The sequence below is a fragment of the Osmerus eperlanus genome, chromosome 4, assembly GCF_963692335.1.
Source record: "Osmerus eperlanus chromosome 4, fOsmEpe2.1, whole genome shotgun sequence".
NCBI classification, from domain to species: Eukaryota; Metazoa; Chordata; class Actinopteri; order Osmeriformes; family Osmeridae; genus Osmerus; species Osmerus eperlanus.
In genome coordinates, this window is record NC_085021.1 from 7,296,487 (window position 1) to 7,312,583 (window position 16,097).

Sequence of the window (16,097 nt, forward strand, 5' to 3'; positions counted from 1 at the left end):
GTGCTTTTATGCAGTAATGAGGACGACACTCCCATCTGCGGACGATCATTAGCCAACACCTCCGAATGTCTTTGAATACCATTTTAAGTAATCCGTAAATATTAAATTGTTTACTGTTCTTTGATACATGCTACAAACATAACATAATTCATTTATTTCAAGAATGGTTACAATGTATTGCAATGTCATTAATAGTAGGCCATGGATTAAAGAAACTTTATTTTCCATTGGCCTAAACAAAAGATTGGACGGGGCAGGATGGGCGCAGGAGACGGTGGAGACGCCGTGCACAACCCAGGAAGCGGCAGCCAGGACTCCTTTTGGACGGGGCGGCACGGTGGCGCCTGGGAGCGCGGACATAGAGGCGCCTGGGAGCGCGGACACAGAGGCGCCTGGGAGCGCGGACACAGAGGCGCCTGGGAGCGTGGACGAGGGGGCGCTTGGGAGTGCGGACACAGGGGCGGGGGATGGTGGCGGCCAGAAGTCCTCGGGAGGAGTAGGCAGTGGCCAGAAGTCCTCGGGAGGAGTAGGCAGTGGCCAGAAGTCCTCGGGAGGAGTAGGCAGTGGCCAGAAGTCCTCGGGAGGAGTAGGCAGTGGCCAGAAGTCCTCGGGCGGAGAAGGTGGCGGCCAGAAGTCTCGGCAGGGACAGCCTCAGTCGTCTGCATACTGGGCGGCGGCATTGGAACAGGACAGGACAGAGGCAGGGGCACAGGACAGGACCGGGTCGGGGCACAGGACGGGACTATGTCTGGGTACTGGTGGCAGGCAGCCGAGACTCCCCGGCAGGAACAGCCTCGGTGGTCTGGGTGCTGGGCGGCTCAACCTCGGTTGGTCAGCATCTGATTTCCCAGAAGTCATTGCAAGAACACGCATCTCAAATCATTCTCCATCTTCTCGCAAGTCGCAAGACGCTTGGCAAGAACGTTCTTCTCAAGAACGCAAGTAAGTTTTGTTAGGGTTAGGGTTAGGTGTGTTTGTGTTTTAGATGTGTGTGTGTGCTTGGCCCTTGACTGGCTGGGGCTCCTCGTTGTCGTCGGCGACCACTATGACAATGTCAGGGTAGTACTGCCGTATGCTGTCAATCAAGTCCTGTAATTTATCATAGCGCAGGAAGGTCTTGGTAGCGATGGTGACAAGGGAACTGATACCAGATACTGGGAAGAAATGAAACCGTTTATACAAAAATAGGTTGATTCCACTCTAAAAACGAAACATTTATTTTGACCCTGTTTAATTTCAGACAAACAACTGTATAACACACCTTCTTCTTTGAAGGCTGGTTTCACGAGTTTTGGGGTGATGACATGTCCAACAGTGATTGTAAAGACTGAGTGGTGTCCATGGGTTTCCATCTGAACTGGAAGAGCACAGGATATGGTCACTATGGATACAAACACTTATTAATCTTAACGTCTTTGTCACATCACAACAGTAGAAAAACAAAAGACGTATTTTCCATTCTGTCTTAAACAGGAATTCATTATTCCCAATCTATGTGTGTGTTGTACTGGATTCAAATGAATTTGTTTCATTTGAAGTCAGGTGGCTGAGCGGTTAGGTAATCGGGCTAGTAATCTGAAGGTTGCCAGTTCAATTCCTGGCTGTGCCAAATGACGTTGTGTCCTTGGGCAAGGCACTTCACCCTACTTGCCTCGGGGGAATGTCCCTGTACTTACTGTAAGTCGCTCTGGATAAGAGCGTCTGCTAAATGACAATGTAAATGTTTGTTTCACTTAGCGTCGGTACTACAGTATAGATAGTGAGATGCAAACCGGTTGCTGCAACAAACACAGCCTCCAGATAAGTGTATGGGTAAACACAGAGCCGTCACAGGGGCAGTGCGACACCCTGTGCAAACTTAACATGCTGTTAGCACCCACAAACAGGGTGCATATCCTGTTCAATAAGCCCTGTTTATTGACATACACTGTGATGCACGCCCAAGAATCACTTTCAACCTGCACAGTGACTTTCCATAATTCCAACAGCTACATATCCTGTGCGTGCGTGTGTTCTTGAGTGCCTTGCTGTGTGTGTGTTAAATGTGAACGTACACCCTGTATCCGTGGAGTTGATAAACATGCCAAAATAGATAGGATGAAAGGTTTAGGAAAAAAAATACTGAAAGTAGAAAAGAAAAACAACTTTGTGATTGCAAACCATAAGAAAACTTTGGGAAGATGACTTTGGGGAAGCAATGACAGAGGGTCAATGGGAAGCAGCACTTGATCTAGTACACACCTCCCCTCCTTGTGCCAGACACGGCCTAATTCAACTTAAAATCCTCCTTAGAGTGTACTGGACCAGGGCTAAATTGGCCAAGATTTTTCCTAGTGTTGACCCTGCGTGTCCCTGCTGTAAAAGTCGCCCAGCCGACCACATACATATGTTCTGGTCTTGCCCTTTTCTCAGGACATTTGGGCCAGACACATTTCAGGCCTACTGCAGCATGTTTGGTATACACATCCCTCCAAAACCAATATGTGCCATATTTGGTTTCACAGAAGAAACTCAATCTCTTAAAGGCAGGGCCTATGCTGTCATAGCATTCACCTCTTTGCTTGCTAGACGTCAGATATTACTCCTGTGGAAAGATCAATCACCACCCACATTCAGTAGATGGATGAGACATTATGTTTTTCCTGAAACTGGAGAAAATTAGATACACACCGGATGGTTCCATACAGAGTTTTGAGAGAACTTGGACCTCTTTCTTGACGTACTTTGAGAGCTTACAAACTCCTTTACACGAAACAGACTAGATGCTGATGCCCCCACCATCAATGTGTTAAAAGAAAACTCTGAAGCTCAGACACTGCAGGGGGTTTTCATAGCTGTTTGAAAATGTAAATGCCCTCTAAACTTGCAACACGGAAGACAATTTCCAAGAGAATCCAAACCCATCAAAAGACAGCGGGCAAACAATGTCTTGGCAAGAGAGAACGTCGTGGCTAAACAGCATTCCTTGAATCTAACCACTTCATTGACATTTAGTCATTTAGCAGACGCTCTTATCCAGAGCGACATTCCCCCGAGGCAAGTAGGGTGAAGTGCCTTGCCCAAGGACACAAAGTCATTTTTGCACGGCCAGGGATCGAACTGGCAACCTTCCGATTAACAGCCCGATTCCCATCTGACTCCCTATCATCAACGTCAACACTAGAACTATGCCTTTCTGATACTTGATCTTCTGCTGTACTTTCTACACACAAGGGCAAATTTGTCCTTCAACCAAAATCACTTGATGTTGTTGGAACTCGTTTACAGTCCCAGTGTGCTGCAACTTTACAGACTTGTTGACTCTCTCTCCACCCTTCCACCTCCACCTCCCAACAGTCACCCAAAATACAGCACATGACTTTGGGTTGTATGACTTTCGATGGTTTAGTGCGCGACGGCTCTTTGGTCACCAAGCCATCAAGTATGCCGTGGAGAAGGTTATGGGTGGGGTTGGAATGATGGGTGGCACATGAGAGCAGTTCCAAAATCTCTGTCTTTCATGTCAAAAGGTACTGTGCAACGTGGATGGATTGTTTTCATGGATTGCAGTTCTTCACCCATTGTCTCTGCTCAAACTTGATGTCTATCTGGCGAGCATGATATATTTTACTTGAGGTTTAACAAAATATTAATTTCTGATGTAGCTGACGGTATTTTTTATGGACTCGCGTATGTCTGCTGTCCTGGGGTGGAACACAGTGTTTGTGTAGGTGACAAACTGAAGCTGTCGGTTCAAATTCGGAAGATGTCTACTGGACATGCTTATGTGCATTTGCCCCGCCCCTGTGATGAAAACTGCATCCACTGTGGCAGCCACATCAAACGTACCCATGGTGGCAGTCAAATTCACCTATGAGAAAGCACCATGGTGATAAAATGCAAAATAAATGGAAAGTGATCAAGTCCAAACAGGGAAGTGATGCTGATCATACAGCACTTCCTAAAACCAAATTATACAACAAACAGAAAGAACTAGAACCTACCATGTATATGTCTTTAGGCAGTTCCTTCAGACCCAGCCCTTTGGGAAGATCAATAGTGAAAATCGTATTTATTCTAGAGAAAGAGACTCTTTCTTTATCCTCAAACCAAACTCATTATTATTCCTTCAGATGGAAGTCAACAGCACTTTAATGGTTGCAGAAGCTCTCTATTGTATGGTTTATTATCTGCTCTTACCAGGGATGATGATAGTCTTGAGGGGTCGTACCTCCAGTCCCTGAGTAGGGTACTGGAGAGGACTGTTAGCCTCTGCTATGATAAGAAGGTCCAGAGCGCTGGAGGACCTAGAGTTGTAATGGGGATGTACGAAAGCATCAATCACACGTAACAGTTACCTTCCATCAAATTCATATGGTTCAATTTGACAGCGGGAATTTACAAGGAATAGTGGATTTTTTTTTTCATGCGATGGAAACTGGAAGCGAGTGTGCATTGTAAGTGTTTGTGTGTAGGCCTGCATAACCATCCAATTAAATGCTGACATTTCTACCTTTGTCGATGATGACGTCTGTGTTTTTGTTTTGGAGTCAGGGTGGGGGCCAGGGGTGAATATTTCTGTGTGTACTGTTTTAATACCTCTTCTGGAAATGTCACACTAGTGACACGGTTAAAAGCAGGTGTTATCCTTGGGCCACAGTCACACAGCCGAGAGACAGATGCAGAAAATTGTTTTTTAATGATATAAAGGATAAAAATGTCCAAATACTAAAAACAATGTAAATGTCTCGTAGCCTATGGCTACTTTGGCGTATGTCCCCTCCGATCCAAGAACGCCGTCGGCTCCGCGCAGCACCGCTCCCCTCTTCCCTTAGACCACCGCCTGCAGTGCGTAGGCCTGCCTGGACAACAATAATAATTGGCTACTTTTGGTTCGCACAGTGACAAGTAACTGTGTAGGGGAGATTCAAGTACTTCCCTTTACGTTCAGCGGACGAGCCGTGGTTGTGCCTCCGGAGTCCGAATGGGAGCAGCGGAATTTTGATCGTCGCTTCTCTGTGCTCCTGCGTGTGTCCCCGTAGAATTCCTTCCTTCTGTTCAATCTCCGCTCCTTTTTGAAGGAGTTCCTCTCATTGGTTGGCCAATCAGTTGGGGATCATTTAACAGTGATGGGCTGCGTCCCTGTCAGCTGGGGAGTTCGCTCCCCCCGTCCTTGATGTCAAACAGCACACACAACACCATGCACACAATCACAGCAAACAATATGAAAACACCACAGCAAACAATAGTCAAAACCAAACTAAAATAACAGACAACATAGGCTGGCCAACTGACATCTGTGACACTTCCCCCCCCCCCGTTTCTTTTGTTGTCGTCCCGACAGCAGGCCATATCTACTCTCCATACCTGTGGGGTTTCTGTCCTCTGCCTGGTCGTTGTGACCGTCTTAATACCTGTCCTTGCTCTGGCACTTCCTCCTGGACTAGGGGTAACCTTACTTCCTCTCCAACTACTGCATCAGGAACACCTGTTCTTGCATGAGGGGATACCACTCTTGGGGGCAAAAACAAAGGCATGAATAAAGGTCTACTTATTGTCCCATTTCCTTCGACCATACCTGGCCCTGCTGCTTCCTCAGATATAGCAGCTGGTTCTGAGGCAATTGTGCAGAGCATCAAGTTGTTACGATGGGTGATTCTTTCTGGGCCCTGCTGTCCTTCTGGTTTGATCCGGTACACCGGTTGACCAGGTTGGATCTGTGCCACCACAACGAATGGTTTGATCTGCCAACGTGGGGCCAGTTTGTCCTGATCGTGCCTACGAAAGTTACGAAGTAACACTCGCTCTCCTGGCAGAAGGGACATCCGTTTTGTTGTGCGGTCGTACCTGTCTTTATCCCGTTGTTGTTGTTTCTTTGCGTGGTCTGCCACATGGTTGTAGGCTTGCAAAAGTATTTGATGGTGGTGGTGGTGAACCCACCCCTCCAGATTGTATCTCCTTTCCTGGTGCGGTGCTCCTGTCACCACTTCCACCGGTAACCTGGCGTGGCGGCCATGCAACACAAAGTGAGGGGTTAAACCTGTAGTACTGTGAATGGTGTTATTATAAGCTTGTAGTAGAGCCGGGAGATGATCCGGCCAGTGTGGTTTCCTGTCATCCTCTAAAGTTGCTAGAAGGGACAGTAATGTCTGGTTAAACCGTTCACATGCTCCATTACCCTGAGGGTGATAGGGGGTGGTACGAGTCTTCGTACAACCATACAAGGAGCAGAACTGGGCCATGAGCTGGGATTCGAAAGCTGGGCCACGGTCAGATAAGATTCTCTCTGGACATCCCCAGGTCTGAATAACTGTTCGCCACAAAGCCTGGACTGTGGTCCCCGCCATTTGGTCCCTAGTTGGCACTGCCCATCCAAATCTTGAAGAAAGGTCAGTCATGACTAGGATATAGGGATAACGATCGTTAGGTCTCCCAAGGGATAAGTAGTCAATGACTATTGTTTCTAAGGGGTAGGAGCTCACAATAGGCACCAGCGGTGCCCTTACCTCTGGCCTTGCCTTGCTGTAGGTACATTGTGGGCAGCGTGCTGCCCAGTTCTTGATGTCATCGCCAAGTCGGGGCCAAAAGAAAGTTCTCCGCAGGGCCGCCTCAGTCCGAGTTGTGCTCATGTGTCCTGTAGCAGCATGGTACTTTTCCCACAAAGAAAAAGTGCAGGCGGGGGGCACCACAATCTGTGCCCGCCATTCTCCAGTGTGTCTTTCCTTAATGTTCCTACACAAAACCCCATCAGTTATTTGTAGCCTTACCCAGTGTCGCAACAGCCTCTTTGCTAGTGGGGCGGCCATCCTCCTCTCCAATGCATCTGGTTTTGTGCCCTTTTTGAGCCAACCGCAGACTAGTTTCAAGGTGGGGTCTGCTTGTTGGTGAGCCTCCCAGGTTTCATCCGGTTGGTCGGCTTGTGTCAAGGGGTCCACCATTTGAGCCTCGGTTACTCCCACCATCACTGCTCCTTCGCTCGTGTCTTCTCCAAATGGCAGCCTGGATAGAACATCTGCATTTTTGTTAGCCACACCAGGACGATACTTGATACAGAACTGGAAATTTGCCGGCTGTCCAACCCATCTTTGTTCAACTGCTCCCAGTTGGGCCGAGTCGAGATGCACCAAGGGGTTGTCATCTATGAAGCATGTGAAGTTTGCCCCCCAGAGGTAATCCTTAAACTTCTCAGTTACTGCCCATTTGAGCGCCAAAAGTTCAAGCTTAAACAAGCTGTAGTTGTGATCATTTCTTTCGGTTACGTGTAGGCTCCTACTAGCAAAAGCGATCACCCTTTCCTTTCCATCCTGTACCTGTGACAGAACTGCACCTAAACCCCCCAGGCTGGCATCTGTATAGAGATTGAAAGGCTGATTAAAATCTGCAAAGGCCAGAATAGGGGCAGTAGTAAGGGCTTGTTTTAGTTGCTCAAAAGCAGACTGGCAGTCCGCTGACCAGATGATGGACTTTGTTCTCTTTCCCAATGTAGCAGTCCCAACTAAAAGTGCGTGCAGGGGGGCAGCCACTTTAGCAAATGCTGAAATAAACCTCCTGTAATACCCCGCTAACCCTAAGAATGATCTTACTTCCTTAACTGTGGATGGTGGAGGCCAATTCTGTACTGCTGAAATTTTGTCTGGGTCTGTTGATATCCCCTGTTCGCTAACAATGTGGCCTAGGTACTTGACCTTCCTTTGGAGAAGCTTGCATTTTCGCGGTTGAAGCTTGAGGCCATGTCTATCCAGTTTTTCGAACACCTGTTCTAAGTGAGTGAGATGAGAGTCAAAGTCAGGGGAGATAACCAGTACATCGTCCAAATAGATGAGTAGCGTATCGTTCACCATTCCCCCTAAACATCTCTGCATAAGCCGCTGGAATGTTGCAGGTGCGTTGCAGAGACCAAAAGGCATCCTATCAACCTATTGACCTTATAGAATACCATTTGATCTAAAGTTTATATAAGGCAGGGTTTTAGGGTTGTTCTGTATCACTCTGGTGAACGACCTGTGGCTAGCACCTCCTTCGTTATGACTGATCACAAAGTACTTTGTTAATTCATGATTTGTACAAGCAAAATAAATTTATTGTAACCGCCATCTCTTGACTTTTCAAATTTACACAGTGCCGCTAGAATTTTTCCATATCACTACTCCAGTGTCCAACATACTTTGTAAGAGGGTTCTCAGATCAGCAAAAAGACTTGGGGGTACGGGGCGGTACCTTTCTCTGCTAGGGGCAGCTGTTCCAGTGGGGATTTGGTGTAGCACTGCATCTGTCCGGCCAAAGAGAGTGTCCATCTTTTGTTGTTGTTCAGCAGTCAGGTTCTCCCCTTGGAGGGAGTGCACTGGGATTCCAGTGGGCTCCACCCCCTGCACCGTTCGTACGTCCACTTCCACCGTTCCTGGGGATGAAGGTCGAAGCACTAGCTCCCTTTCACCTCTGACCTGCTGGGGGTCAATTTGGTAACCATTGCAATGTGGGGGGTCTGAGACAGCCCGACAGTTAAAAGAAAATGCTTCACTTTGTTTTTGTATGAGGTAAATTTGTCGCAATACGACAGTGGGTCACAATGACTGATGGGTCAGAATGACCCGAAGATAACACAAGGGTTAAGATGATGCAGATGATGCAGTTCAGCTTCCACACTGCCTCTTTTGTGTCACTCACACATTTTTGAAATTCATTTCAGCTTGCGGGTATTTTCTCATTTCTCACTTTTATACTTTTTAAAATATAAAGGTTTTTGTGCAAATTATTCTCCCTTTAAAAGTAATGGTAAATCTTTTCAAATCATTGTTGGAATGCTGCTCCAGCCCCTTTCAAAAATACCTTTCGGTTGCTTTGAAGCTTCAGCTTATAACTTTCTACAAAATTTTCACTATTTCAGATTTTTTAGCATGGTCAGCTATCCCCATTCAGGTTTTCAGCATTCTCACTGCTGTTTCGCAGGAACAGCCTTTTCTAGTTATTTATTATTGTTTATTTTCGCCCCCCTAAGGATCAGTCAATATTTGGACTACATACACAACGGCGGTGTCAAAAGTTTTGTCTTGGTAGCGATTGAGTTGCTTGTATTTTTATTTACGTTCCGTTGCATGGTTTAGGCTGAAGTTAAGTTTTTGTGGCGAAAAGTGAAGCTAACGGTGGCTAATTTGCTAGCCACAGTCACTGACGTTACTAACGTCACTAACGTCACGAAAACACGCGTGACTACCTGTCGCAGAACATTCGTTTCGCATCTGTTAACTTGGGGGATAGCTAGGCTAACTATAGCTTTACTTCAAGGCAGCTGCAGAAACGCCACAAGCAAAGAGGCCAGGGTGATAACTATTTACTTTGTGATGTGAAACACAATTGTGAAATGTAATGTACAATATTAGCTGATATTATTAAGGAAGTAGGCCCACATCTACTTTCGGAAACGGTTTTCAATCGTTAAAATAAACATTCCTCACAAATAAATTTTCGTTGTAGGATTTATTATGACATTACATTACAAGTAAACGATGTTGTGGGTGAAATGATCATTACCTGTGGTTTCAAACCAGTGTTGCTCACTGCAACGCTGTAGCCTACGCGAGACACTACAAAAACATCTACTGTACACAGCTGTAGGAAGTCAAACGTTGACAGAACATGTTACTCCCCTTACTCAAATCAAAAGTCTATCTAACTACTAACCTTAACTTCATTGCCACAGCCAGGAACGTTAAATCCAATTCAACCAACGCAATCGCTACCAAGACGAACGAACACAGCAGTAGTCTAGTACTGTACCGTAGTAGTACAATTTACCGGGGCAGCTTCTCCACACAGGGCTATATCGCACTTGGCGTTGTTATAGTACTGACAATGATCGCTACCATTATTATGACATTAGATTACAAGTAAACGATTTGTGAGTGAAATTATCATTACCTGTGGTTTCAATCCAGTGTATCACTGCAACGCTGTAGCCTACGCGAGACACTACAAAAACATCTACACAGCTGTAGGAAGTCAAACGGCGACAGAACATGTTCGGCACTCCCCTTACTTAAATCAAAAGTCTATCTAACTACTAACCTGAACTTCATTGCCACAGCCTAAACTTTGTCAATCTGTTCATGAAAATAATTAATTTCAGCCTAAACCGTACAACGGAACGTTAAATCCAATTCAACCAACGCAATCGCTACCGAGACGAACACAGCAGTAGTCTAGTACTGTACCGTAGTAGTACAATTTACCGGGGCAGCTTCTCCACACAGGGCTATATCGCATTTTGCGTTGTTACTGACAATGATCGCTACCAGTGAGCTTTTTATGAATGAGCGATTTTCCACTAAATAAATGTCAAGCTTATTTACGTTTTTGGGGGCATATTTTCAGTTAGCAGATGGTACTGTTTGAATCGCGATTCCATCTTCTACTGCCGGTAACGTCGTAGAATAATCTTCAAAGGGGGTTCTTTATTAATGAATGAATGCAATATGAGTAGGCTAAATGCCTGAAAATATCACGAGAAGGGAAAACTTAAAAGGACGTTTAAGTCATAGAGATTAGGTCAATTTTTACACCGGTCTGCCAAATTTATTCGTTTTGATTCAGCTATGAGGCTGCCTCTTGCAGGGGAAATGAGAAGACATCATATTTAATTCTACACTTCACTCGTATTTTCAGTTGTAAATGAGCAGCACAAAAAAAATGCTTTTAAATCTATGTAATCTTTATAAATAATAAGTATGCATTTTAATATAAAATATACAGATATATCAGTTGTAAAAATTTCATTCAAAAACGGACCCCTGTGCAACCGAAGCAAGCAAGCACACCCTACAATTTCCCCAGAAATTGTACCCTCTCTAGTTCGTTTTGATTCAACGATGAGGCTGCCTCTTGCAGGGGAAATGAGAAGACATCTATTTCATTCTACACTTCACTCGTATTTTCAGTTGTAAATGAGCATCAAAAAAATGCTTTTAAATCTATGTAATCTTTATAAATAATAAGTATGCATTTTTATATAAAATATACAGAAATATCAGTTGTAAAAATGTAATTCAAAAACGGACCCCTGTGCAACCGACGCAAGCAAGCACACCCTACAATTTCCCCAGAAATTGTACCCTCTCTAGTTGTGAGAATGCTGTTCAGCATTCTCACTATTGTTTTTCAACTTCTTAGTTCTTCCGCCGTTTTTGGCCTTTAACTCGTTCTGCATACTTTAACCGATTCCTACAACTTTTGTATCAAAACGTTCAGCTCCTTCAGGAGATGATGGCTATGACTTTTGGTATTTCTCACTTTTATACTTTTTAAGACATTAAGGTTTTTGTGCAAATTATTCTCCCATTAAAAGTAATGGTAAATCCTTTCAAATCATTAAAAAGCTTCCTCCTCTTTCAAACGTAACTACTTCAGCTTACTTTCAGCTAGAGACACCATTCAACCTTTAAAATGTTCACAAGACATTCAGCTATTCCCAAATGATTCAGCTCTTTCAAATGTTCAGCCAATTTTGAATTATGACAGTTTGAAATACATTAAAATGTTTGCTCCTTCTTGATTTTTATGAATGGGCAGCAAGCAGAGTGGCACACTGCTGGCTGCTCTTTTTCTGATATTCAACTAATTTGTCAAACAAATTCCTCTAACGTTCATATAGTTTAACTTACAGAAACAAGTTATACCTTAAAATGTAGGAAAAATTGTCCTCTTTCAGCCAATGTAACTACTAAAGAGCTCACATTTACAGATTTTCAGCTATGAGCCTTGAAGCGAGAGCAGCCTTTCAAATTCTCTCACTAACTTCAATGGAGAGGTGAGTAAAATCAGTCAGAGAAAGCAAGAAGGAACAAGATTTTGAAACTGCCGATAGAGTCGTATTTCTGACCGCACAGACATATAAAGGACATCTCTGGTTTCGGCAGAGTCTTGGGTCTCGGAAAATATCCTTATATTTTGGATTGGACGTATAGTTTTGCGTCTAGGTCAACTTGTTTGAGGTGTGGATGCTAGGTAAATGTTCGTTTTTCTCTCTGCCTAGCTCGTTAGCTATCACAGCTGCGCCATCACCGTGGCAACCAAACAAACAAGCACCAGGAAAGCAAAAGGAACACGTTTTTGAAACTGCAGGTAGAGTCGTATTTCTGACTGCACAGACATATAAAGAATATCTCTGGTTTCGGCAGAGTCTTGGGTCTCGGAAAATATCCTTATATTTTGGATTGGATGTACAGTTTTGCGTCTAGGTTATCTTGTTTGAGGTGTGGATTCTAGCTACATTTCTCTTATTCTCTGCCCTCAGCGCGTTAGCAATCATAGCTGCACCATCACCGTAACGGCAGACACGCACCACTCAGTCTCTCACACAGGTGATTGGTACGTTTACTTGACCATGAGAAACACGATTACTAGCAATTGTCGGTTTATGCCAATAATACGATTACTCCGTTTACATGTGTAATTAGTTATGCGATTACTCAATAAACACGTCTACATGATTCTTTTTTATTAATCGTTGTATGCTCCACGGACAACTTGCACCATCATCCTTCTGCAACAAAGTGTCGCCTTGTCTTCCTGTATCGGCCCTACTGCTGTATGTTTCATTCCATCAACACATTGAATCCAACTAAGAAAGCCGAGTAAACGCATAGGCTACTAATACTGTAGGTGAGGTTACTTAGAGTTCTTAAAACAAAGATGATTTATTATCTCACACTTTTTATATATCTTTCAGTTTCAAATCACTTAACATCTGATTAAGGAGCACAACACATGGCAACACATTCAAATGGGCAGAGCACACCACCACCAAGTCCCAACCTCATGTCTCACCCTCCCTCTCACCTTCCTGTCTGAGAAACCTGTTGCTAGGCTACCCAGGCTCCGTTGCCCGGTAACCTAATCTCTGTGGTTTCCTGATGGGTGGTGCTGGGGTTAAAGGAAGAGGGGGACCTTTTATTGACCCTCATTAGGACATGAACAGGGGCTAGAGCTGTGTTCTCCTCTATAAGTGTTTCCTGTCCAAATAACCGCAGGATTGATAGCAGTCGCCGACCGAACACAAAATCAAACGACAAAAAGCGAATCTACCGGGAAGAGAGCCAAGTCTCTTCTTATCAGTGTCTCATCAGGGACGTATTAGACGAGCATTCGACCATACAATGAGTGCAGAGCAGGCACATGGGGCCAGAGGGTTGCACCTTAAAAAATAAATGTTTTTTTTAGGCTCGCAGTGTGCACAAACATAAAACTTTTATTGGAAGACTTGTTTTTGGTTCAAACTATTCATTTCACCAGGAGATGGTGCTGTATTCCTAACTAACCCATTGGAATTGACTCTCATTTAATACATGTGCAACTGTCTGTACATGCATAAAGGTGTGCCTTTTATGATTTAGGGGAAAACAATCCTTACATAGCGGTTGGATAGAAAGGTTTGCCAATAATGCATTAATAATCCTGTGTTCTTAATCGAGTGTTCTCATGCAAAATGTAGACCCATATGAAATGTAGTGTTAGCAGGGCATAATACAGGAATGATACAGGAAGCACTTGGTTTACTAAACCCACTGAGACCAAAGAAGTCCAGAGCAAAGCTCTGAGTAAAAAAACGACTTGGTTGCAAATACGTTTTTCAGGCATCACCACATCCTTATTTATCTTGTTATCTTAATCTAGTGTTCTTATGCAAAATGTAGACCCATATGAAATGTAATGTTTATTTAAAAGGAAGGCTTGTTAGCAGAGCATATTGACAGTACATCTATTAATTTTCTCATTAATGTTAGCTGTGCTCAAAACCATTTTAACCCTTCTCCGCTCAGTGAGCTGTGTAGACATTCTAGCACGCTGGGTCTGTTGACCAGACGCATCACACAACACCTGTCCTCTATGAATACAATGACTAGTTACACAACGACATATCCAACACATGTAGCTGCCAAGGGGGGGATACATCTTTCCTGTTTGCTTGCACACACCTTGTGTGTATATATTTTTTACTGGGGCACGTGCCCGAGTAAAAACCCCAAAACACAAAAGTGTCCTTGATAATTCACCAATAAGATGGGTTCACGAGTTCAGTAACACACCAGCGATTGAATAAATGATATGTTTTTATTGAAGCAGGTCTGGTAGCAGAGCCAAGCCCGAATCAGTGGAGGAGGCTGGTAGCAGAGCCAAGCCCGAAACAGTGGAGGAGGCTGGTAGCAGAGCCAAGCCCGAATCAGTGGAGGAGGCTGGTAGCAGAGCCAAGCTCGAATCAGTGGAGGAGGCTGGTAGCAGAGCTGAGCCTGGTGCGGATGGTGGAGGCTGGTAGCAGAGCCAGTCCTGGGGTCCTGAGGAGACGAGAGTGTGATTACTGGGATGCTAGGGAATGGATGATGATGTGAGGGGTGCCCACAGGGTTGTATTTGTATTGTACATTTGTGTAAAAGTTGTATTTGTCCCCGATCTTGTCTCTTCGCTTTCCAAATGCAATCAGCTGCTCACAGACTGACAGAAGCTATAGATCAAGGCCAATACAAACATTTATCAAAAAGTGTGCATGTATTATCAAGAAAAAACGGACCCTGCTCAACTAGGTGTACTTGTTGACGGTGAATGATATTTTGACTCAATTATGAATTATGCATAATTAGGAAAGATGAAACAAATCTTTCAAAAAGTTGAGATGGGCCTGTCTAATGTTGTGTATGTTCTAATTTGGGTGGAGAAGAATACCAGGTTAAATGCCAGACCAAGTTCTTTTTAGTTTAATAAGAATTTATGCAAATCAAACAATGAATACAATACACCGACGGGTCTCAATCTAGATCGGCGATACCAGTCAAAGTTACCAGTCTCGCTTCATAGAGTAGAGAAGACAAAGGCCTTTGTGAGAACAGTCTTATCAGAAGTCTTAAAGAGAGTTCTGCCTAGCCAAGTTCTGCCTGACCTGTCAGTTCGTGTACCCCTTCTGGAAGGGAGGTGTTTGTCAGGTGATTGGCCACCAGTCGATGGGGTGAGGATGTCCTCATCCTATTAGATTTTAGAGGAAGTCTTTGGGCAGTTAGGTGGACCAGGGGGCAGACCTAAAGGTCAGATGATGTCCCAGTGGCAATAGAATCCATCCTCCTCCGAGCAAAGGGATTAATCCTCCACCGCCTAAAACCAGTTCTGTCTCCCCCTCTAGACCCACAGAGTAGTGAGACCTCATGTATCTTTTATCACCTGGTGTTGACTCTTGGTGTTCTGTTGTGAGGCCCATTGTACGCATTGTACACTGTCCCATGGTGCGGTCATGGTGCGGTCATGGTGCGGTCATGGTGCGGTCATGGTCCGGACATGGTGTGGTCATGTCCCGTCATGGTGTGGTCATGGTGCGGTCATGGTCCGGTCATGGTGCGGTCATGGTCCGGTCATGGTGCGGTCATGGTGTGGTCATGGTGCGGTCATGGTCCGGTCCTCTCGCCCCCCCCTGTCAGTATGCTGACTTATTGCATTCTTCTTCTCACAAAAAGATACATTCTCTTGAGATTGACCCTTTTCTCACTCTCCCAGACACAGTCACATTCTGGTGCATACGTTTGGAATATATGTTCATCACTATCATTACTGATTTTATCTGAGAGCATTGATTATATCTGGAATATATGTTATTACACATTTTGGTATATCTGAAGCATTGATTGTCTTTTTATGTAACAAAGACATCGAACATATGAAATAGCAGCATAAATTGGCAGCATAGATTTAATTCCTCCACAATAACCACAGGTTACCTCACATTGGAGGCCACTAGCCTGTGTATTCATGCCATGATTTGAATCTATTAAATAGAAAACATTTTAAACATTGGCAACACTTCATATCAATTACCATGTAACTGCATAGCAACATCCTTTTTTAAACATTGTTGATATATAGGAATAATTAAATGGAATTAAGTGTTAGCAGTATGTGTTATTAAAGTGAAAGAAGGCACAGGATGTGGGAGGGGTGGGAGGGGTAAGTGGATGTTGTAAAGGGGCAGTTGAAGATTGAGTTACGAGATCAACATTATCACCCACTTACCCCTGGTTATCACCAGGTGTGCCATTTTCAACTGTTTCCTGTTGGTAGCTGAGCAAAGGGTTTCCTGCTCTCGTACA

At 44.4% G+C, this 16,097-nt stretch overlaps 2 protein-coding genes and 1 long non-coding RNA gene across 3 annotated transcripts; 1 reads left to right on the plus strand and 2 right to left on the minus strand.

Annotated features, from left to right (window-relative positions):
• The first annotated feature begins 172 nt into the window (after nt 1-172).
• LOC134019536 (keratin, type II cytoskeletal 2 epidermal-like) lies at nt 173-16,024 on the plus strand. The gene is made up of 2 exons (XM_062460497.1): nt 173-942; nt 14,092-16,024. Exons 1-2 carry the CDS (start codon nt 173-175, stop codon nt 14,282-14,284), a joined length of 963 nt encoding a protein of 320 aa, XP_062316481.1. The 3' UTR covers nt 14,285-16,024.
• Nucleotides 967-1,466, minus strand: LOC134018492 (beta-1,4 N-acetylgalactosaminyltransferase 1-like). The gene is made up of 2 exons (XM_062458458.1): nt 1,262-1,466; nt 967-1,154 (listed from the first exon to the last, which is right to left on the minus strand). The coding sequence occupies exons 1-2, from the start codon at nt 1,350-1,352 to the stop codon at nt 982-984; spliced, it is 264 nt and encodes an 87-aa protein (XP_062314442.1). The 5' UTR covers nt 1,353-1,466; the 3' UTR covers nt 967-981.
• On the minus strand, nt 3,676-4,400 carry LOC134018494 (uncharacterized). The gene is made up of 3 exons (XR_009929943.1): nt 4,180-4,400; nt 3,984-4,021; nt 3,676-3,850 (listed from the first exon to the last, which is right to left on the minus strand). It is a non-coding gene; the product is annotated as an uncharacterized LOC134018494 (long non-coding RNA).
• Nucleotides 16,025-16,097: the final 73 nt, after the last annotated feature.

Excerpts from the sequence above, each read along its gene's own strand:
- LOC134018492 (XM_062458458.1), bottom strand. The coding sequence starts at position 1,352 with ATGGAAACCCATGGACACCACTCAGTCTTTACAATCACTGTTGGACAT. Across the intron at positions 1,155-1,261 it reads ACCAGCCTTCAAAGAAGAAG|TATCTGGTATCAGTTCCCTT; the intron begins GTGTGTTATACA and ends ATTTCTTCCCAG.
- LOC134019536 (XM_062460497.1), top strand. The coding sequence starts at position 173 with ATGTATTGCAATGTCATTAATAGTAGGCCATGGATTAAAGAAACTTTA. Across the intron at positions 943-14,091 it reads CGTTCTTCTCAAGAACGCAA|CAGGTCTGGTAGCAGAGCCA; the intron begins GTAAGTTTTGTT and ends TTTTTATTGAAG.